At 39.6% G+C, this 23,455-nt stretch overlaps 1 protein-coding gene across 1 annotated transcript; it reads left to right on the plus strand.

Annotated features, from left to right (window-relative positions):
- The first annotated feature begins 906 nt into the window (after positions 1-906).
- On the plus strand, positions 907-22,959 carry LOC110173159 (rho GTPase-activating protein 6-like). The gene is given in 14 exon segments (XM_020939142.2): positions 907-1,174; positions 12,382-12,541; positions 13,660-13,731; positions 15,398-15,660; positions 17,308-17,462; positions 17,464-17,489; positions 17,589-17,644; positions 17,739-17,889; positions 17,970-18,118; positions 19,338-19,517; positions 20,736-20,833; positions 20,916-21,145; positions 21,772-21,843; positions 21,923-22,959. Coding segments are annotated over 14 exon segments (2,352 nt in total). The 5' UTR covers positions 907-1,012; the 3' UTR covers positions 22,501-22,959.
- The last annotated feature ends 496 nt before the right edge of the window (positions 22,960-23,455 follow it).

The raw sequence follows: 23,455 nt of genomic DNA on the forward strand, positions 1-23,455 counted from the left end.
AGGGGATGAGATGCTTCTGCCGGAGGAGTCTTTACTCTAAACCTCAGCTCGACCAAATAAGTGGATCAAACAGTGAGTGGGGCCTTATCTCCACTTCCCCTGACTGTTTGCTGGACTGCTGTATCTGATGAAGCCTTATCCAGGCCCTGCACTGCTGGTTCACATGTCATGTTATCACCCAGGTCCTTTCCCGAGGGCGCCCACAGGAAGAGTGCGCTCCCTGGGCACTGCACAACAAGCATCCCCCTGCCCTCCAGACCACTCCAGTGAAATGCACCAGGATCAAGGCAAGGAAGTGTTGGCACTAAATAGAGAGAACATTTAAACATGGATTATTGCACTTGAAATCTAATCTGTGATCATAATACACAAAACATCCTATGCCTAATATTTACCATAGGGACATTTAGTACCTAGTTTGCATTTTCTGCTTTGCTTGGTTTGTTTAATTTGAAACAAGAGGTGTAAGTAAGTCGGCTCAGTATTATATTAACTATAGCCTATGTATGCAAAAAGTTCAATTAGAAGCGCATATCGTAATAAACCAAACAGTAATGTCATTAAAAGCATACAAGTTAAAGTAATCGTTGTCATTTTAAAGTTTTGGGGGGAAAACACAATCTGCACAATGCATATTTTCTTTCATATTGAAACCTAATGCTGATGCCTATTTTTAGTCTATAGATTAAGTGTTGCCAATATTTGGATTAGGCTTCTTTAGGGCGGTGGTTATTTTATTGATTGTAAACCACAACAATGCAGACAATCTAGAAAAGCGCCTCTCTGTCTAATAAACTTTGTAGGTACAAGTAGGAAGTTGTGGAGGAGCGCGAAAGGGGAGGGGGGGAGTTTGCGCATGGAATCCAGTGGCACAGGCGCGCGTTTCTCAATAGCCTACTTCACAAGTGGAATGACGCGCTCGGGGACCCACAGACGCTCCTGTCCGCCTGGACTTGTGGCTAAGTTATGAAATCAAACCAAGCGCACACAGGTACTACACGAGACGCACAGAATGTCGGCGCACGGATTGTTGAGTAGCGTTTTTTCGTGTTCGTTGAGCCCGAAGAGTATATCCAAGCGGAGACTGAGGCAGACCCGGAGTTTGGACCCGGCTTTGATACGACACTTCGGAAATGAGGATGAGAAGAAGCCGAAGAGGCCATACATGATTCAGGTGAATAGAATATTGCGCTGCTATTAAAGCTTCTTTGATTTGTGTGTATGGTGATGATGCATAACTGCACTGTCACCTTTACTAAGGTAGAAAAACTTTCATACAGTAATTAAGCGCATCTTTACGCACTGGAAACACTGTGCAGGACTTTCTTTAGATCTATCAAATTAAAAAAGCTGTATCAGGGAATTCCACACAAACTTGTTGCCAGTGACTATAACCAGTGCCAAACTTTTCCATGTTGTTGCTTCGTCATTTTACGAGTGATTCAGTGCATTCTTTCGGATGTAACGACGTCAGACTGAGCGCAGCGTGTGTTAACTTGCAGCTTTATGTTTAGTGTTGCTGTTGCGCCGTCACATTGTTCCAAATTGATTCAGTGGTGAAACACCGCACATCACCAGGAAGGCGTGGCTCTGGAAATGGTAAAACTCTGCTGTGCCAAAGCAGATGATGGATTAACTGATTATTTGTGTTGGCAGTTGTCTTCTTCATTCCTTTCACTTCGCTGTGTTTTTATTACATGGAAATAGGATTTCAAACATTTCATCTTATCAGATGTGCACAATAACAACACATTTTATAAGATAGACTTAGAAGTTACCATGCCTTAGTGATTTTGTATAACTTGTTTTGTTTTTGGATTAATAGTGGTAATATAGTATAGTGTTAAACTTTACTCCACTCCAATTTGTGTGCTTAGCCTACTTCTTTTAGGTTACTTAAACAATAGTTATGATCAGTATGTTTACTTCTGCTGGAGTTGCCACGGAAAACAGTACTTTACTTTGTCAGTAGTTTTGTACTTGCACTTCTCCTTTTCTATTACTGGTCAGACAGGGCTGAAAATAACTCAAGAGATTAAAGGATCTACAGGCTTTATCATTATCTCACAGCTAAAAAATATTGTGTAGTTTTTACAGAACTTATAACGGTACACGTCTGATCTGGAGCACTGAAGAAGTCACTGAGTGCAGGAGCGATGACATCACAACGTGTCCAAGACGTTCAATCGCGACTCGCCAAAATCTGTTCTGCTATTCTTGCTCTGGTTGTCATGGAAACACTGTTTGTTTAATGGAAATATATTACATACAGTATAAGAGCCAGCTAATGAACACCAGGTATCTGTTCTCTGTTACGGCCATCAGCGCTGGTCCCATTCTGCTGCCAGAGCCCTTAGAAATGTAATCACAGTAAATCTGGCTAGTGCTGATTAATGCTGAAGACAGCTGTGTACCAGTGAGCATATCTAATACAATTTATGTGCTTTAGGCAGTACTTGCCCTACGCAGTGTTACACCCAAGTGTCTTGCCATGCACTGTCATGTTCAGCAGATTACAATCTTTGACATTTCTCAGACTTAAAGGGCCAATATTATGCTATTTTCTGATCTATGTTATAATGTTTCCTCATCACAAACACATCTGGAGTTTTGTTTTGTTTTATTCACAAATGTTTAACACACAAACCCTGCATATTTAGGCTGAGTGCTTCTCACAAACAGAAAACACACTGTTCCACCCTGTGATGTCATGTGGTAATACATGAAGTCACTAGAAACATTTGTTTTATTTCAGCCCCGGATCTGCCAATCTCTAGTGAACTAAACGTAAAAGATCATGACTTCACAAGATGGAACAAAGCATTCTGAACTTTGTAGATATAAACAAACTAATAGTAAAAAAGTTACTCAAACATGTGTGAATGAAACAAAACACAGCTCCAGGTATGTTTCTGATGAGGTAAGAGGTTTAAAGCTACAAGAGTCAATTTTGTGTAATATAGGACCTTTAAGTGCCCCACATTTCACATCGCCGCAAGTTAGAAAATGTACTGGCAAGGGAATAAGGTCATGTATTTACTATTATTTTAAGCTGTGCTCCTGCCAACTTTTGTTATGAGGTGAAGGTACGAAATTCTAGGAGGACACTCACACGACAAGTTGCGCAGACAGCATAAACAAACACCTGACGATACACAATGCAAATTTCAAGTCAAGCTCCGTGGTGATGAGATTTTGGCTGTGAGATCATCGCAAAAGCATAAGTCAGCTAAAGTTCACAGTATTCCCGTTTTGCGAGCAACACTTATGCACGTTCACTCAGTCCAGGGGCTAGCTGTACACTATAGGACTCTTATACATGTTATGCAACTCTTGGAATACTGTCTTTCGGAGTTCTTTCCAAAATATGCTTAGTGGAGCGTAAATCACAAAGCAAAGCCTCGGTGTAGATAGGATCATAGGATATCCTTCAATGCACAGTCACCAGGTAGAGTCTGTGCTGGTGCTGGGGTTGAATAGACTTGTTTTAAGGTAAATAGAGATGTGCAAATGTGCAACAGAAGGTTAAGAAGCAATAAAAAGGTGAAGTTTTTGTGAATAAAATATCTTAGATTAACGCTAATGTAAATTTAAACATCATTATTATCTTACAATTAACTCATTTTGTTGTTAGAGAAGTACTACTGTTGTTAATACAAAATTTCAAACTTGATTTTGACTAAGGAAAAGACTCAATACTTTATACTGATTCCATAATTAAAAAACTCTCTTTCTTTAGACACTAAAATGTTATTTTCAACATCGTAGTACTTTCTTTTATATTACCACGTGGCCTTACGTTTGTGTAATCCCTCAGTTGTCCAGGTAGGTTCCTTTGTGATCCATGGGCGTAGTCTGTGTGACCTTATACTTGTTCTGATACAGCACAAGATCGTTCTAACGCTATTCAGGAACGGCTCATTTCTAATTTTTCTCATGACTTTTTAAATATTGATCTTACTCAAGTTAGTATCTAGTTTCAGTATTAGTTTTGTATTGATTAGTGTCTGAGTTTCGATAACCCTATTTGTTAAAACTATGCAGTGACTACTATGACACGTGCACAAATAAAAAAAAAAAACTATTAAATTAAGTAGAAATCTTGACAAAAGTAGCATCAGCTTGACAAAAAGGCTCTTTATACCGCTGAACTGTTTATTTTTGCATAGTGTTGAATATTTGTTATGTTGTGTTTTAGTGTGTTCTAAATAAATTACTTTATACCTCCCATTAGATTGAACAGTGCTCTGTATTAGAGGTGTACTCACTGGGGTCCAGGGGTGAGCTGAGATGGAAAACAGGGACATCTGGTTTACATGAAGAAAGCCTCCACTCTTATTTCTCACAGTTGAGCAGCATGACCTGATCCTTGGCTACAGTCCCTAAGGCAAATACTTCTTCCCACTGGAGAACCTCCGTGTGCATGGCAAGACACTAAACATGCTGGCCACTGCGGAGTGTCCACTTTGAGCCTGCTAATAAATAAAGAATATACAATGGAGTTTACGGCTATAGGTCAGAGTTTGGCATTGATTCACTGGGAACTCACTGTCATACATCTTTACACTGTTATGTAACTATACCGTATGGCCTACTTACTGCATGTCAAAGCATTCTCCAGTGCTTTGTAAATGGCTGTCTCAAATGACCACATCTAGAAAGAAAAAACAAAGTCCAAATTAAAAACATAATTTTGTAAGACTGTGTTACGTGTGTTCCCGATGAGTCATCCAGGGAAATAGGTCCAAGAGCTGTTACCCGATTCTGCTCTCCATTGCTTAGGTGTTTGTTTCTCTTTGCCGAATATCTGATGATGTAGGGACAGCAACAGTTGACAGGTAATGTTGGCTTGTTAGGGCTAAATGTCACTGGCATTCTTGTGGGCTCCATGGAGCAGTAACAGCCTGAAGATCTAAACATTGACGAAAACTGCTTATTTTGCAAAACCACATGGATTTCACAAGCTGTTGAATGATTTTTATATCTAATCTGACTTTTTTTCCATTAATTACTCAAGACTGGAGCGAGAATTGCTAATAACATTCAACAAACTGGTTTATGACTGTGCCATTTATGTTTATTACCATTTACAGAAATGAAGAATTCAATTAAAGGGGCACTGCGTAACTTTTCCGATGTAGGGTCTGCAGATTTTATTGCTTTGCCTGGAATGTTCCATGGTATAACAACACAAATACAGAGCCTTTGCAGTTGTTTTGTTTTGCGTTAGGTTTTATACCAGGGTTTAAAACATGCATTCTTACTGTGCTTGGGCTTGCCTCTTCCTAGATGTGACTTTTAACCGGTTGTGCCATCTTCTCAACCAGTTTGCTCAAGTTTAATATACTGTGGAATATTCTAGGCAAAGTTTCACATTGTACCTTTAGTATTTGCGGTCAGAAGGGATTGGCTTACTCACCCCAAGAACATTAAATTAATTTACAAGCAGGGATGTCATGATACTTGAACTCCTCCACTTGAGGCAAGGTCATGAGCTCTGGGTAGTGACCGAAAGGACGAGATCGCGGATACAAGCGCTCGAAATGAGTTTCCTCCGCAGGGTGGCTGGGCGCTCCCTTAGAGATAGGGTGAGGAGCTCAGTCACACGGGAGGAGCTCGGAGTAGAGCCGCTGCTCCTCCACGTCGAGAGGAGCCAGTTGAGGTGGCTCGGGCATCTGTTCCGGATGCCTCCTGGGCGCCTCCCTCGGGAGGTGTTCTGGGCATGTCCCACCGGGAGGAGGCCTCGGGGAAGACCCAGGACACGCTGGAGGGACTATGTTTCTCAGCTGGCCTGGGAACGCCTCGGGGTCCCCCCGGAGGAGCTGGAGGACGTGTCTGGGGTGAAGGAAGTCTGGGAGTCCCTGCTTAGGCTGCTGCCCCCGCGACCCGGCCCCGGATAAGCGGACGAAAATGGATGGATGGATGGATGGATGTCATGATTTAGAATTTTAATATTATGATTAATGTGAGAAATAATTCCATGATTTAGTGATTATTCATGATTATTGACCGCATGACCAAAGGACAGGGAACTTTCATTTCTGTGTTAAAGGGACAGTCTGAAATTTTGGACATAGGACCTCATTTCCTAGTTAGCCAGAGTGTTGGAGACGTGTGGAGATGCTTTTTTAAAATATTGCATCCAATCTTTGTATTTGCAGAGGTCGCTGGTGCTAGGCTAGTGCATGTCAACAGCCAGAGTTAGCCTGCCACTAAAAAACTTCTTTCCCACTCCACAAAGCACCCGAAGCAAATCTATTATTACGCCAGACTGTCGATGTGAATATCTCTGTTGATAGAATAATTTTAGAAGTAAAACCAACCTTGCAGTTGAAGGATTTATGTCTCAGCAGCAGCGAGTTGTATTTCCTGATAGAAAGCTTGGCAGCGGCAGACTGATATCACCTAGCCCCTATCTTACTGGCAAAGTAAAATTCCGCTGCTGCTGAGAAAATAGTCCCTCAACATGCGACAATTCATGCAATGCAAGGTTAGTTTTATTTCAAACATTATTCTATCAACACATACATTTACATTGATAGCCTGGCGTAATAACAGATTTGCTTTGCGTGCTTTGTGGAGTAAGTAAGACTATTTTTAGTGGCAGGCTAACTATGGCCATTGACATGCACTAGCCTAGCACCAGCGACCTCTGCAAATACAAGGACTGAATGTAATATTTTAAAAAGTGTTTCTACACGTCTCCAACACTCTGGCTAACTTGGAAATGAGGTTCTATGTCCAAAATTCCAAACTATCCCTTTAATCCACCTGTTAGATCCACTGGTTGTCTACTACTCTTGAAAGGTTACCCCAAATGATGAAATACAATTAAATATGCCTAGACCATAACTATAAGGCACTAGCCTAGCACCAGTGACCTCTGCAAATACAAGGACTGGATGGTATATTTTTTAAAAAGTGTCTCCACGCGTCTTCAACACACTGGCTATGTCCAAAATACCGGAGTGTCCCTTTAAGCCTGTCATAAGAACAAACTTTGAAGCACATTATATTACTACAGAGAATATAGCGATAAACGATATTATTGAAACTATTTCATGCCACAGACACAAAGCAGGATAATCCCAGAAACCTATTATTACCTAAACTATATCATTAAAACGCTTGAGCTGCAACAAATAAATGGCACAACCAATAATTATCCATAGAAGTTATGGATTCTACCTTCTAAAGTTCAAGTCTTATGTTATTATATACAAATGACAAAAATCTCCTCACTATTGCCAAGAAATTTAACACACAATGAACACTGAGCTCCTAACTATAATGTTCCAGCTTTCATCTATTGAACGATAAGTCGATATAGGATTTAATGTGACAGACCTATTTCTGTGATCTAATTTGTTTCAGTATGTGACCTGGTTTATGAAATTAAACTTTCCCACTGATGGTGGGACATAAACAGACAGATCACTGGTTCATCTCTCCACAGAAAACACCCTGTCCCACCTTGTGATGTCATGTGGTTATACAGGAAGTGCTCCACTGTATTTTTAAACTCCATACACCTTCACTAGAATCATTTGGATAATTTCAGCCCCTCAACTCTACTAAAAGGTAGATGTTAAATTGAAAACTACCACCTCATGACATTACAAGATGGAACTGAGCATTTTGAGTTTTGGAGATGTAAACAATCTATGTGTGAAACAAACAAAACACAAGTCCAGGTATGTTTTTGAGGAGGTAACCACATTGTAACATGGCTTAAATCTCACAATAATCAACTTTGCGTAATGTAGGACCTTTAAATGTTAATGAATGGAATGGATTATTTTTTAGCTCATGACCATATTGTGACATGACAGGTATAAATTAACCAGATAATCTTGACATCCCTGCAAGATAAATTTATTCTTCAAGCTGTCACTTATATTCAGATGTCATGCAAATATTCCTGTGAATTCTTTTGCCACATATTTGGACTTTTGTGTGTTTATCTGGACAAAAATCCTCCTCTCAAGTCTCCAGTGAATAGAGAGTCCTCCACCCTCTACTGTCTTCAAAATGATTTGTTTTCTGCATGCTTCCTGTTTACCGCTGCAGTACACGGTGCACTTGCTAAAGATGCTCATTTGGCTACCCAGGAAGATCAGTTAATCAGAGTTACACAAATCATTATAATCCCCCCATAAAATAAAGGCCATAATGTAACTTTGCATTATTGCACGTGCATACCAGATGTGTGCACAATCTAGCTGACGTAAAGAGCTCATATTACACCATCTTCTGATCTATGTTATGTTGTTTCCTCACCACAAACATACTTGGTGTTTTGATTTGTTTCATTCACACATGTTTAACACACAAACCCTGCATATTTTAGTTCTTCTCTCAAACATATAACACTCTGTTCCACCTTTTGATGCCATGTGGTAATACAGGAAGTGTTCCACTGTATTTTTAAACTTCATACACCTTCACTAGAATGACTGGGATAACTTCAGCTATGGAACTGCCAGTTTCTACTAAACAAAAGGTAAAAGGCAGCTGTTAACTTAAAAATTGCAGCTTCATGACATCACAAAGTGCAAAGGTGCAGCATTTTAAGGTTTGGAGATGTAGATAGACTAATAATAAAGGATTACTCAAACTTGTGTGAACAAAACACAACTCTAGGTATGTTTTTGATGAGGTAACATCGTTATAACGTGCCGGAAAGCTCATAAGAGTCAATTTTGCGTAACAGGACCTTAAGAAACACGATTCAATATCTCTCTCCAGCTCCGCATTACTTTTAACAAACACTTTGTTACACATTATGGAAATAGATGTTCTTAATCTCAGTTTCAAAGTATATGTTTTGGTAACATCTTACCTTCCCTCAAGCTTAATATCCATCAATAAATAAATCTATTAGCCTGTTTGAATCGCTCGTGTTATAAAGTAGCGGTCATTAACAGCAGACCTATATATTAGCTACATTACGCGCTCAGCCATGCGCACTGGCATCCAGTGCAGGTGGCATCATCAGGTAAATGGATACGCTGGTCGTGTTTTCTCCGCTGATAAGTCCTTTTGTTTCTTTGTGACCTGACACTATGGGGCTGCTGACCCCTCCCGCCAAAACCCCTCCCTGTTCATTTATCAGTGCCAGCGCTAATGTTATTCATAGAACTCCGTCGCGCCGTCATTTAATCACTCCCTGAAGCGGTGGGCTTCGTGCGCTGACTGTAGCCGTGGGGCAGGATGCATTCTGGGTAATTGGTCCAAAGTTGTGCGCTTCTGGAGTTATGAAGGTGAAGTGACTTTAGGACCGCCGCCACTGTTGGACTTGGCGACATGATGGGGCAACCTTTTTTCTTGCGAAACATCTCCTATCGTGTGAGTAACTGCTGCTTCCGGTGGTTTGTTCCGCTTATCTAATTATTTTAGTCATTTTCTTAGCTCAGGGAAAAGTTGAAGGTGCTGAATCTAACTGTATTTTACTATCTTGCTTGCTCTGTATTTAACATTTTAGCGTGCGTAAAAGTGCGCATTTTCCATTATTTTACAGCCTCGCATCCCACGTACCCCCATCCTTATGGTCGCTCGCCAATAGCTTTATGGCCAATATTAATCCACTTTTTGTATGAAAAAATATAAAATAATAATAATATCCCTTGATTATTTTCCCGTGAGTGTGTGGGTGGGTTTTATTTAGCTTATGACAAAGAGTGCTTTGGAAAGTTTGTTATGTACTGCTCCATTGAATAGTTTCCTGAACTCTGAAGAATATGCATCACTCACGCTGCTGGATTCAGTTCAAGTGGGCTTCATTCGTGTAATCTTACATTTCAATCTCTCTATTCTGTATAAGCTACCTCGCAAGCTTCCTCTTATTGTGAGTAAAAACGCATTGTTATGTCAGCTTTGAATTAGGCACTGCTAGGTTCAACATAAAGCAATTACACGTTTTTTTTTTTGAAGCTCTGGAATAATATGCAATAAGTAACAAATTAACTGTGAATAAATTGAAGCGTTTTTATGCATTTATGTGAAGTATCTGTCAATTGTGAGAATGTTTTAAAAAAATATAAATTGTAATACAAACAACTGACCTGTTTGTTTTGTAAGACATGCAAAACTGATTTATCCCCTCTGCTATCACCCCAGTATGTGTGTGTGTGTGTGTGTGTGACTAGATTGGAAAATTATCCCCAATTTCGGAAAGTATTTCAATTAAGTGATTATATTCATTAACTTTCTTGTGCAGTATTTCCATTGACTCCAGAAATGACATCCACACTTAAGATGCTAAATAGACATTATTATTAAACTACACTTTTTCAATAGTTGCATATTCATTTGTAATTGCACAACAGTCCTTGTTTGCTTTGTTTTGAGGGAGTGACTCATTTACAAGACAAACTGTGGGAGCCAGACTCACCCTCGCATCAGATAAAAGTTTCCTCTATGGTCAGGCAAGTGGAATGTCAGAAGTAAAAAATTTAGCTAAGACAATACAGTATTCACACTATATACCTAACAGCCATTAATGACATAAAGACAATGTCAACTGTAAATAGTTGTTAAAACGTTATATTGTTTTCCTAATACTTTTTCCATGTCTAAATAATGCCAACCCATATTCTCCCTTAGTTTGTATTTCCTCTTCAGTTTATCTCGAGTTATCTGGGAGCACCCTGGCTTCCTCCCAACATCCAAAGACATGCATATGTAAAGTTAATAGGAGACTTTAAGACGCCCTAAAGTGTGTGTCTGTCAGTGTCTGAGTCAGGTCTGCAACTTGCTGTGAAACTTGTCGAGTGTTAACTTCTTAAAGGGCCCATATTATTCTATTTACTGAACTATGTTATAATGTTGTTTCTTCATCAAAAACATACCTCTGCTCCACCTTGTGATGTCATGTGATAATACAGGAAGTGCTCCACTGTGATTTTAAACTCCACACACCTTCACTAGAATCATTTGGATAATTTCAGCCCTGGGATTATCTCCAATCTCTTCTAAACTAAATGTAAACAGTAACTTGAAAATAATCTCTTCATGACATGACAAGGTGGAACAGAGCATTTTGAGCTTTGGAGATATAGACCATTGTTTCCCAAAGAGTGGAGTTGCGAGCCTCAGGTGGGTCACAAGAAATTTCTTTTGGGTCGATCTGCATGTAGTGCCCCCCCTCACCTCCATGCTCCTCACTTCTTCTCCGTACACGGAATGTCCCGCTCCTCACTTCTTCTCCAATTAGTATTACTCAAGTTTTAAACAATGAAAAACAGTAATCAGTGTTTCCCACAGAAAATTGGTTAGACAAGAAGGTGCTGCCGAAAAAGTGAGGAGCGGGAGATTCCGTTCCTCACTTGTCAGTCGACAATAAAATATCGTCATTAATGTTCAGTAATGGTCACAAATTTATTTTTGTGATTTACGAATGATGTCTATTGACTTGGGTTACGAAGATTTGTGACTTTAAAAATATGGGTCTCCAGAAAATAAGTTTGGGGAACACGGACATAGACAGACTAATAATAAAGGGATACTCAAACATCTGTGAATGACACAAAACACAATTCCAGGTATGTTTTGAGGAGTTAACCATATTCTAACATGCCATAAAACTCAAAAAAGAGTCCATTTTGTGTAACATAGGACCTTTCAATCTCACAGTTGTCTCCTGTTTGCAAAAGTAAATGAAGCCATGACAATAAATATATAAAAGATGGATGTTTTGTAAGCGCATATGATGCATCGCAGGCTAGACATGTCTGTATAATCTGTAATTGGCTCCAGTCGTCTGTACACTGTAAAGCATGTTGCTGGCGAAGTCCTTAATTCTAATTTAATAGGAGTGAGTCTTATCCTGATAATGACTTACTAAGCCTCTTTGGTACATGGCTCATATGATTGGCTTGACTGTGCTGGATCAAAGGCCTGTAATCTCCAGCAAGAAGATGCTCAAAGGTGGAGGTCTTCACATCAGATGATTTGACCCATTATTGGTATTTATGCCCAAGAAAGTGTGTTTGCTAACTGTGTTTACCAATGAACAGGCCTAATGAGCTGTGCACCATCTTTTGCTGATGATGAATAATTCAAAAACGAACCAAGAGTGAAACTAAATTAAATGCTGTAGGCAAATTAGTGGAGTAGAAAATGAATAAAATAGAATTCTTTTTTAATTTAAAATTAAGTATTCCCGGGATTATTAACAGCATAATAAATAGGAAAATATAACAAACAGCAAATTAAAGTTAGTGAAGTGAACATTCTGTATCATTTAGCAAATATTGTGTAATAAATCCCCATAATGCATGCACAAATTAGCAGTTTGTGATTGCGTAACAAGACATGGCAGTGATGAATTCATGCTACTGATATGATCTCATTTATTACTGGGTGCCTGTTTGTGCTCAGGATGACTTCACCTGGAGCAGCGTGTCAGGACGGAGCGTTGGCCTGAAGCCAGTCCCACTGCAAAGCCTCTCAGAGCTGGAGAGGGTCCGTCTGCAGGATGTGGCCTTCAGAAGACTGCTGCAGGACTGTGACCTTGGTTGCCACATCACCATACCTAAATGTATGCACACACACTCACACATGCACACACACACTCTCATACATGCACACACACTCACACACTCACACACTTACACACACACACCAAACACCACACAGTTGGGTTTTAACTAGGCCATTTCAGGCAAAAGGCAGATGCTTCCTTCATTACTTTTGCAATAAGATAGAGCCACAGTGTCTGTTGGTGATTTGATGGCTAACGGAAATTACTTGGGGAAACTTGACCAGTCGCTTGCAGTACATAGGAATGAACCTTAAATGTAAAATACCTATGATATCAAATACATAAAAAAAATCAAATAGAGCGAGGCAGTTTGACCAAAAAATATATCGATATTAAAGAATAAGAACATTGCACATCTATTTCTTGAAACGGGTGCGTTGGAAGAGAGGGAGCGGCCCATAAACACGAACAGAGAAGAATCCCACAGACTTCACAATTTGCAAGATGGTGTGCAGGATTTTTCTCTGTTCAAAAATAAAATAGTTAAATTTAGATCTGATCCCTCTCATGATTTACTATTTCAGCCATTTCTTCATATTGTGATTCTGTGCTTCTCTGTGAAATGCAGCTCTAAAGCTCAGGTATTTTCCCCGTCCTCTCTGTGTGGTCTGTCACCGTCATGGTCTGAGTGAGTGACAGGTGGACTCCTAATATAAAAAGCAATAACATTGTTACGGATAATAAAATACACCTAACTATATGCAAATGAACTGAATAATAAAACGCAAACAAAACAAAGCCAGTAACTGTGTTATGTCGTATGACTACTTTGTTGAATAAGAAATAAAACAAATGTATTCTCACACTCAGAGAATATCAGGTTTAAGATTTGATGTGAATCAAAATGATCATTTGAATTTTAGATGTTTTATGTTTTTGATGTAGACTATATGAAGGAGTGGACTCAGGAAGTGTGATGTCACCCGCAGCATTCGGCTCCAGTCAAATGAAGAGCAAATTTGGAACTGAGTTCCATATTAGGACTAGGAATTTATTCATGGACAAAATAGTGAAACAAAATACGAACATTTTAAGACCAAAAAAGTTCATGTAATTTTAGTAAGACTAATATTTGAAAAATAAATATTATTTGTTTACACTTGTTTGCCTTTTAGATGACCAGAAGCACAAGAAGTCCCTGAGGCAGAAACTGGACTCATTATCCAAAGAAAAACACAAAGACAAAGGTAACATGGACTTGTAAAGCTTAATAGCTTTATTTTGTGATCACTTTAATTTCACATCACATATTCCTGTTTGATGTCTGATGTTCAAAGCGTGTTCCACATACCTCGTTTTTTGTACTTTTGCTGCACTTCTGACTTTTGCGAGACTCCTTCCCACTTCCAGTTGCAGCCCCATCCCACCTTCTCACACTTGAAAGACACTTTGATCCTTTTGGCTAAGGCTCTATAAAATCACCAAAGCAGACATTCTCCACATTTTAGCCCCACAGCTACTTAAATCTCCCGTACAGTAAAAGATGTCTCATAGGGGCTCAGAGCTGCCCTGCCTTCCTCCAATATCGTGCAGGAAAGTCATGTTTCTGTCAGACAGGGAGCCGAGGGAAATAACCAAAACAATCCTAAGTGGTCGTTCATTCATTACGGGCCACTCCTCTGCTTAGGCCAGCCCCCTCTTTCCTCTGCAGCTCTTTTGTTTACAGAGGAACTTCTAAAACTATGCGCTCTCTGCTCTGAGCTAAGACTGTACACCGCAAAACATGACATACTCCTTATATTGACAATGCCAAAGATGAAATTACTCAAATAAAAGAAATATTTTGATATTTATATTGTATGCATTTGTTTTATATCATTTTAGTACTGTCAGTATATTGACTGATGCTGTTTCTTTTTTTCTTAATTTTTTCTTATTTTTAAATGTCCCATATTACGCTATTTTCTCTTCTCTTATAATGTTGTGTCCTCATAAGAAAGTAAGATTCGATAAGATAGCAATATTCTAACATGGCTTAAAGCTCACAAGAGTCAATTTTGTAATATAGGACCTTCAAAAACTGTTCCATCATACTTTAGACCTGGTTTGACCCCTGTTTTGTCCTAATCAAAAGTGCTCTATGTAACTTTTATTTTTGTATATGACATTTTATTCAATTAAAGGTGCTTTTTATTACATTCTTACTCCACAAATCAGACTTATAAGTTGACTCCATGGACAGATACATCATACCATACTGTGGAACTTTCCGGACAAAACAATAGCATCTCCATGGAGACATACACTCTACCAGTAACGTTACAGAGTGTATCTTTGAATGAGACATTGTTTTCTCTTAATCCATCTTTTATCTCATGATTTAGACCTGTCTTAAGAATAAACTGTATAAAGAAGTGGACTAAGCAATCGTGACGTCACCCATAGTGTTCAGCTCCACTCAAATGAAGCTTGTGATGCTAACGGTCACAGAAGCAAATTTGGAGCCAGGCTCGATATTATGAATAGGATTTTTTTAATGGGCATAAAACACAATCATGTAGAGTGGGTTAATATGAACATTTTAAGACCAAAATGAGGCTCACTGCAGCAGTTATGGAGAAAGGGACCACAGTATTCCAGTGTAGTCAGTTGGAGCCATGGTCAGTAGGAGCCGGAAGTGTCAAAGTGCATTTGAACATCCTATTTGCGACGCAGTGGCTAGTGCATCAGCTATGTCCATTTATATATGCATTCTATTATTTTAAGTCGAGAAGAACATGTACAAATCCTTATCGCCTTTAGTTAGAACATGGTGTAGTTGGTCTTACACTCTCATTCATATTCAACACCCCTCAAAGGACCCCGACCCACAACGTGATCTTTAAACTCTTCTTGCCCTTTTCGCTCACACAGAGTCTTCGCCTCAAGCGTTTGGTATTGCACTGTCCCAGGTCATAGCCAACGACCGCGTGCACAAACAGCGCCACGATCCCCTGAGGGCGGAGCACAGTGACCCCAGTGAACTGGTGCTCTCCTTCCTCCACCTCACATCCAGCTTCAAAAGGACCAACAAAGATCTGTCCAGCAGCAACTCGTCTCTGAGCTCCACATGTGAGACCCCTAATGAGTCCCCTGTACGCGGCACGCCCGACCCCGCTCCCAGGACACGCAGGAGGGTAAGGCTGCTCCTGTCACAAACACACACAAAAACAGCAGGGGCAGTGTCGGATTACATGTGATGGAGTGTTAGTGACCTTTTGGGTAAATCCACTTGGAATTTATAATGCATTGTGATCACTGCTGACAAGTTTGTGTGAAAAAAGAAAAATCCAGTTTTAATTTAATTTGACTAGATGTAAATGCCTTCTTTTATTAGTTCAAATTCAAACTTTTCCAAAATAAAACTATGACCAAAGAAAGCAAATTTTGAATATGATCTTTTTTTTAATTATTATTAACTTGTACCAAGCTTTTGATTAATCCAAAGGTGCACTATGTGTAATTAATATGATTAAGTGAGATTCAGGAGCAGGACCACGCCTCAACCTCCCTCTCCTCACCAGCAAAGCAAAACTCACTTCGACCACACCTCTAATTTCCTAGAAGCATATTTGTAGCAGCCTTTCCCATCATCCCAGTTTCTCAGCTAACTCAACCCCACCCTCCCACCTCCTATCTTGTTCGTCTTTGAGTCATAAGACGCCTACGAGGGGGGTCCTGTTCCGGCTGGGCCAATTGAAGATTGAGACGGAGCCCCCCACCTAGAGTCTCAACCCAGTCATCTCCGCCCCGCCTCGTACATTATCAATAAACTTCTTCTTCGCTCTGTGTCATTGTTGGCGTGGTCCTCGCTAGTGAAGTAGCTTTTATGGTGGAAGATCTGTTCCTGCTTGTCTGTATGGAGATGCTATTGTTTTGCTTGTGATGTTTTACAGTGTGGCAATGTACTGTATTTGCTTATCTTCAAAGAGAAGCACAAGATCCAATTACACTGATATTCTCTGTAATCAATACAATGTAGTGTCTAGTGTCTACAACCACTTGGGCTCCATGATTACACCAGTTAGATGCACTTACACCTACATATACCAGCCATAGACTGTATAAAGAAGTGGAATAAGGGAGTGTTACATCACCTACAGCGTTCAGCTAGCAGTTATAGAAGTGAATTTGGAGCCAGATCCATTTTAGAAATAGCTATTTATTTGCATTCAAAGTGGCAAAATAATAACACCAGGTTCTTGTAGAGCAGGTTAATATGAAGATTTTAAGACCAAAATGACAAGACTCACTGCAGTAGTTACAGGAGTGAGGGGAGACAAGTTTCCAATGTTAAGTCAATTGGAAACAGAGCCGATGGAGCAGGAAGCATCTCCTTGAACACTTCCTATTTGGAATACCGCGGCTATGTCCATATATATATACACAGTCTACAATACTAGGAGAAAGGTTTTGCCAAAAAAACACCACATCCAAATCTGGAACTAGCTGATAGGAATCAATATACCAACTGTAGAATATGTGGGCAAGCTGCTCTTTCTACTGAGCTCCTGCTGAAAAGTAGCCTATACAGTATATTAAGTCAAGAGTCTCAAGACACATAAATATTTGAATGGCAATACACTTTTACTTCATTACACCGCAGCGATGAATAAATCAGACAATGTCACAAGCAGCAGGGGATGTGTCTGATTAGATTTGCACTTTTGATTTCTCTTTGACCTTTTTGGATATTCTCTTAGCGTGATGGAGGATTGGTTCGGCCTCCTGCATCTCCAGCTGTGTTTTCATTCACTTTTTTGCGGTCACTTCTCTATTGCCAGGGTGGGGTGTCTGTGGATTGCATCACTGACCTTGATGATAACCAGTCCCGTCTACTGGAGGCCCTGCAGCTGTCTCTGCCTGTGGAGAGGAAGAAGCATCATGACAAAAAGCTCAGCCTCAACCCCATTTACAGACAGGTGCCCCGAGTAGTTGATCTGCTGCCAACACCTGGAAAAATATGGTACACTTTCACTTTGAGAGTTTAAAGGGAAACTGGAAATACATATAAGACATATAGGTTTCAATTTTGCACATTCAACTTTCTCCATCTCTACTTTAGGGCTCCAGACTGTGGGAATATTTCGAGTTGGAAGTTCAAAGAAAAGAGTAAGGCAGGTAAGGTTTCAAGGACATTTAGGAATGCGCATTTTTCATTCGCAACCACTGACCGCTATTGATTTCATGGTTTGTTGCGGTTTCTTTTCCTTAGCTTCGTGAGGATTTTGACCAAGGGTGGGAGGTCACTTTAGATGAGGAGCACAGTGTTCATGATGTAGCGGCTCTGCTCAAAGAATTTCTCAGGGATATGCCAGACCCACTTCTGACAAGAGAGCTCTACACGGCTTTTATCCATACGATGAGTAAGTGTAAACAAACAAAACATGATGTTATTTTTGTTTAATTGCTTTGTAATTATTTGCTTTTCTTCCTATGTCAACAGTGCTGGATTTCTCAGACCAGGACAGGGTGATTCAGCTCCTGCTCTTTCTGCTTCCTCCGTGTAACAGTGACACACTACAGCGGCTGCTTTGTTTGCTGTCAACTGTGGCTAAACATTCAAAAGACACAGTGGACAAAGAGGGACATGAGGTAAAGAAGCTAAATATTTAATTTTTTTACTTTGTCCAGAGTTCATAAGCGACTGAGACAAAAGTAAAATAAAATACGAAATGCAGTGCAAAATGTTGTACAACAAAGGACATATGTATTACAATAACAGAAACAAATACACCCTCCCAAAGACAGGTAGTGGTTTGAGGGGAGGTATCCTACTCTATGTAAATATTGGCGTCTGATTGGGAGGCCTGAATTCAAATTTCTGCAACTGTTCTGCAATGTATATTTCACACTATTATGCCAATCAGCAGCGTCAGACTGCAGAGGGTAAAGGGTACCATTTAATCAGGGCCTCACAAGTCTGTAATGTGCTTTTTCATTAGGCAACATGTAGTATGGTTCACCAAGATAGTTTGTACCCAGGGCCCAGAATTGTTACACCCCTCGTGCCAAAAGTCAAGAAACAGCTAGGAAAACATTGGACATGGAGGAATTTCAGTTTTTGAACTGTGCGTAGACTGGACCAAGTGGGAGTTGTCTGAGTTGTCTCTAGAGAAATCAGAGAATAATCTGACAACAAGAGTAGCCTGAGTAATGTGTATCAGACTAGCTGGCTGCTTATGTACCCAATGAAAGGCTCAAAGTTAATGGAGTAGGCTCCAGTTTCTCTGATACAAAGCTCTTTGAAAAGATATGATTTGATGAAACAATAGTAAAGCCAAACTTTTTCTAAGGTTATATTTTATTAATAAAAAATGTTGCTTTGTTTCCGAATTTCCAATGCAATCCACAGGAGTACATAATACCATTCCAAGCTTTTAAATCAATAGAAGCAAAGTTCAATATGTGTTTCATATTATCTGTTAAACTTTAAACATCCTCATAACCAAACATAATGGTTTCCCACGAATATGAAAGCAGTTTATTCTTGGCCCCAGTCCTAGAGCATACATACTGTACCAGGGCACACTCAGCGCTACTAACAGCCAGTCTTATTGATAGTGGCAGATACTTGTTAGGCACACATTCCCAGAGCAATAAGCAGCCTGTCTTTCACAAAACCTCTTATAATATTATTGTGACCTCCTCCTTTTCAACCTTATCGTGTTAAGCTCTTAAACAGAAAGCAAAGGACAATTTAGTGCAATTATCTTTTGAATGATATCTTCTCATAAATTATTTCCCACACCAGGCACGTACAAAGATAATCACAATTGCCAAAATAAATTAATCTGTCTTCTCCTCTGTGTAGGTAACAGGAAACAAAATGACGTCGCTGAATTTAGCCACTGTATTTGGACCAAACCTGTTACATAAACTCAAGAGCTCAGACAAGGAGTTTGTGGTGGAGAGTTTGGCTCGTGTGGAGGAGAGCACAGCCATCATCAGCCTGGTGCAGAAGATGATCGATATCTATGACACACTATTCATGGTAAGGGCCCTATACAGTGTCAAGGTGTTGATATATGTTCAGCAGGGCCAAAGAAAGCCCTGGAAGTATCTGCTGAAAACTGCTACACACGGCTAGTCATTTGTATTCTCTCTGTATGGACTGGTTTATTGGTCATGCCTGGGTTTAACAAAGTGGAACCATCTAATGAAATGTGAAATTAGCTTCATAGGCTGTAACTACCGATCTTATAGAATCACTTATAAAAGCAAGCAGAAATAATGAAACTAAGAATGCATATAATTCATTGACACTCTAACCACTTTAACATTTAATTCAGAAAACTGACCACGGAGTGCCCAGTGAAATATACACCACATGTTTAAACACAGACATTTGTTCATAAGCAATGACTGTGTGCAAGGTCAGACTGCTCGTCTTTATTGCCCTCTGTGTCTTCAAATAGAATCTTAAGTGCAGGCACGTTTTATTAGACCTCTGAAAATCTTCATTAACAATGCCAAAAGGCAGAAAGCCCATTAGACACTCTCTATGCATCATTAGTGCTGATGTCTAAGTGCTGTTAAATCCTTACTGCTCTGTTTACTGCTCATGTTACAATGGGAGTGTTTATATTATACTAGCTATTGTTCAAGATTTTATATGTGCTTTTCATGCACTTACTTTGATGCCCTTCAATCTGGTTAAGTCAAATAGTTGATTGACTTTATATTTTTGCAAAGTATTACAAAGTCTGTGCTATTTTAAATGTACATTTTGAAGTGTTTTCAAGTGTTAAGTTTTTAAATGTTGAATAAATTACGTAACTTCAACAACTAATACTGCTATCTGTATTACAGCTCTTATTTAAGTATTATTGTTATTGATAATACTAATAGTGATAATATTGCTATTAAGATGAAATACTTTTACTTTCTTCAAAATCTTCAAAAATGTTCACACTTTTCACATTTTGTTGCCTAAGTAGTACAGCAACAGACTTTTAAATTTTAAATAGAGTAGTTTGTTTTATCTACCAGGTTGCACTGCCAAATTTGTTGCCCAGAATAGAGAGACTAAATTGGTTTCAACAAGACCATTTCATGGTTTATTTCAGGCATTTGGGGAAGTCATAGAATTTTACTACTACTAAATTCTCCACAGTGCACCTGTGACAATGTCTGTGTGCAGTCATGAAATCACAGTAAACACAAATCTAGATTTTTTATACTTCCAATAAAAGCACAATTGTTTCCCCAGGTCCCAGCTGACCTGCAGAATGAAGTACTGAAGAGTTTGCTTGAAACAGATCCAGATGTTGTCGATTACCTTCTGAGGAGACAGGCCTCACACAATTCGTAAGGTTTTGCTAACATGACAAATGACTTAGTGTATCTGATTCCAAATGCATTTTAAACTCAGTTGTTTTCTTCTTTTTAGAAATCCAGATCTCATTAGACCGGAGGAGCACTTGTGTCTGACTGACAGGTGCTTATCCAGTGACTCTATCAAAGCGTCGAGTGGAGAAGTGTCTCCCTATGACAACAACTCACCAGTTTTTTCCAATCACCGGATGTGTGAATATACAGGCGACAGCAGCTCACTGTCATCCAAGCCCAGAGACCACTCTTCAGGCAACAGTTCTCCCACACTTTCAACAGACAAGCTAGGTACACACCAAATTACTTTTTGTATATTATGTATGAATAATGTAGCAGAACTGGGTCCCCCTATAATTTTACAGCCCTGTAAAGTTGTTTTACAGTTTGTTTCTGGAATGCAATAATGTCATTCGAGCAGGAGGGCAGTTTTTCTTTGATTTTATAGTTTATACATATTGATAATGATTATGTAAAATCAAAAATGAATTATAGAATATTTAGATGCCATCTGAAACCCAGCAATGTAAGCAGTAGTAGTAGTAGTAGTAGTAATAGCAGTAGTAGTAGTAGTAGTAGTAGTAATAGTAGTAGTAGTAGTAGTAGTAGTAGTAGTAGTACTAGTAGTTATAGTAATATTGATACTTTGCAGATGAAGTCATCAACATTCCCTGGAGATTTGAAGCTAAACATTTATATAAGCATTTGTATATTTTCATGCACAGACTTTAACATAAATAACATGCATTATTTTTATTACCACTTCATATATACTAATACTGCTGTGATTGCATCCATTTTTACAGTACTTCAGGTCATCATGCTTACTCTTTTAGTATTTTCACAAACTATGGTCTAGGTATTACACACAAGTGTATTTAAATTAACTTTATTTTATGTATTTTATAAACTTCTAGTCACCAATGACCCTTTCTGGGACGACTGGCATGAATTGTTCCACCAGGACTTCAGAGGTCAACGCGTCACCGGTGAGTCCGTCTGTGCTCTCCGCTGCAGATGTTCTTGAGGCGTAATGAATGCCGGACCTTAATTAGTGCTTTCTCCCAGGCTCTGCTGGAGATGCGTCGGAATGCGAGTCTTATGGATCATCCGAGGGGCTGAGCAGTCACCAAGGCAACAACAAGCAGCCCGTCACCACAACAAAAACCTTATTGGGTGGGCTGGAATTCAAGCCACACCTCCCAGTGACTCGGAGCAGCAGCGGGCCCCAAGACCACAGAGGACAGAGACAAACAGAATCACTATTACATCAAGGAGAGAGCGGCCAATCAGGAGCACTCAGTTCAGAAAACCTGGCAGTAAGGACAGGGCACTCAGCGGGGCCATTTTTTAAGGTCAGGACAGATGGCCACTCTCCTCTTTATCGCTGTGCAGCGCTGAGAGAGAGCCACATTTCTCACTCCACACCTTCACTTGTTAAATATCAGCCACAAGGTCTTGACTTTCAGAGCCAGAATTTGTCCCAGCAGAGCACAGACTCTGAGACTGCTCCCACTGCCCGTTTGCCAGGGCCAGGGCAGGGAGGAGCAGACCCCAGCGCACTTGAATGGAACTCCGAGAGGTGGCATATGTGGAAAATATTGTCCAAGGAAAATGCAGACGCTCTGCCAGAAACACTAGTGTGACGCACCTGTCACTATAAGACAGAAACTTAGAGACTTGTATTAGTATGAAGATGCAGTATTCAATATTTGTCCTGGTCCATTGCAATGCACAGTGGTCATTTGCTGACTGTATAAACAATGAATGTTTATTTTAATATTATGATATGTACTGTATGTTTGTATATTTAAAAACTAAGTGGTATTTGATGGTGAATGTAGACATTATTCTAAATCTGTTTTTGTACCTCATAGCTACTCCTTGTTTAATTCTGTAATGTCCTTATTACTTGGTATTATTAAAGTTCCCAATCTCTTTCTGTTATTTCTTTACAGTTATGTCACACCTCTCTGATCAATATGTAAGTGTGTGTAACTCAGTATTTTGTAATTTATTCAGGGATTGTGTCGATACATGTCATGCCTCTCTGCCTAAGGTTGTCATCAATGTATGTTTTGCTGTGTTACTTTTATTAAAATTGTCCTTTACTCCTGTGTGATCTTCAAGTCATAACCACCCACGAGACCAAAGCTTTAGGCAAATAACGACTGACTGAACTTTTAATAACCTATTTCAAACATGCACTAGTATCAAACGACCTGAAGTGATGCATGAAGTACCCTGACTCACCACTAGATGTCAATGTAAGACCAGCAATTAAAGCCAGACACGTGCTTTTGGAGAGCTTCGCCTGTGGCATTTGAAACTTGGTACATATCTTTTGAAATTCGATGTCTTTTTAATGGCAAACTATTATTAATCACTTGGATGAAATAGTTTACAGCACAGGCTAATTAACGTGTGCCAAGTAAGAAATTCAGCAATGACCTGGAAGCATCTTAGCAGTGAGAAAAGGTAGGTGGAGAGGTGTGCTCACTGCAGACTTGTTATGGTGTATTAAAGATTTTAGCATTAACCCATTAACAAGCATAATTCTATTCGACCTGATAAACCACTTGCTCGCTCAACAGGGGATTT

This window comes from Boleophthalmus pectinirostris, unplaced genomic scaffold (assembly GCF_026225935.1).
Source record: "Boleophthalmus pectinirostris isolate CB_2022bp ecotype Guang Dong unplaced genomic scaffold, ASM2622593v1 HiC_scaffold_1, whole genome shotgun sequence".
Lineage (NCBI taxonomy): Eukaryota > Metazoa > Chordata > Actinopteri > Gobiiformes > Gobiidae > Boleophthalmus > Boleophthalmus pectinirostris.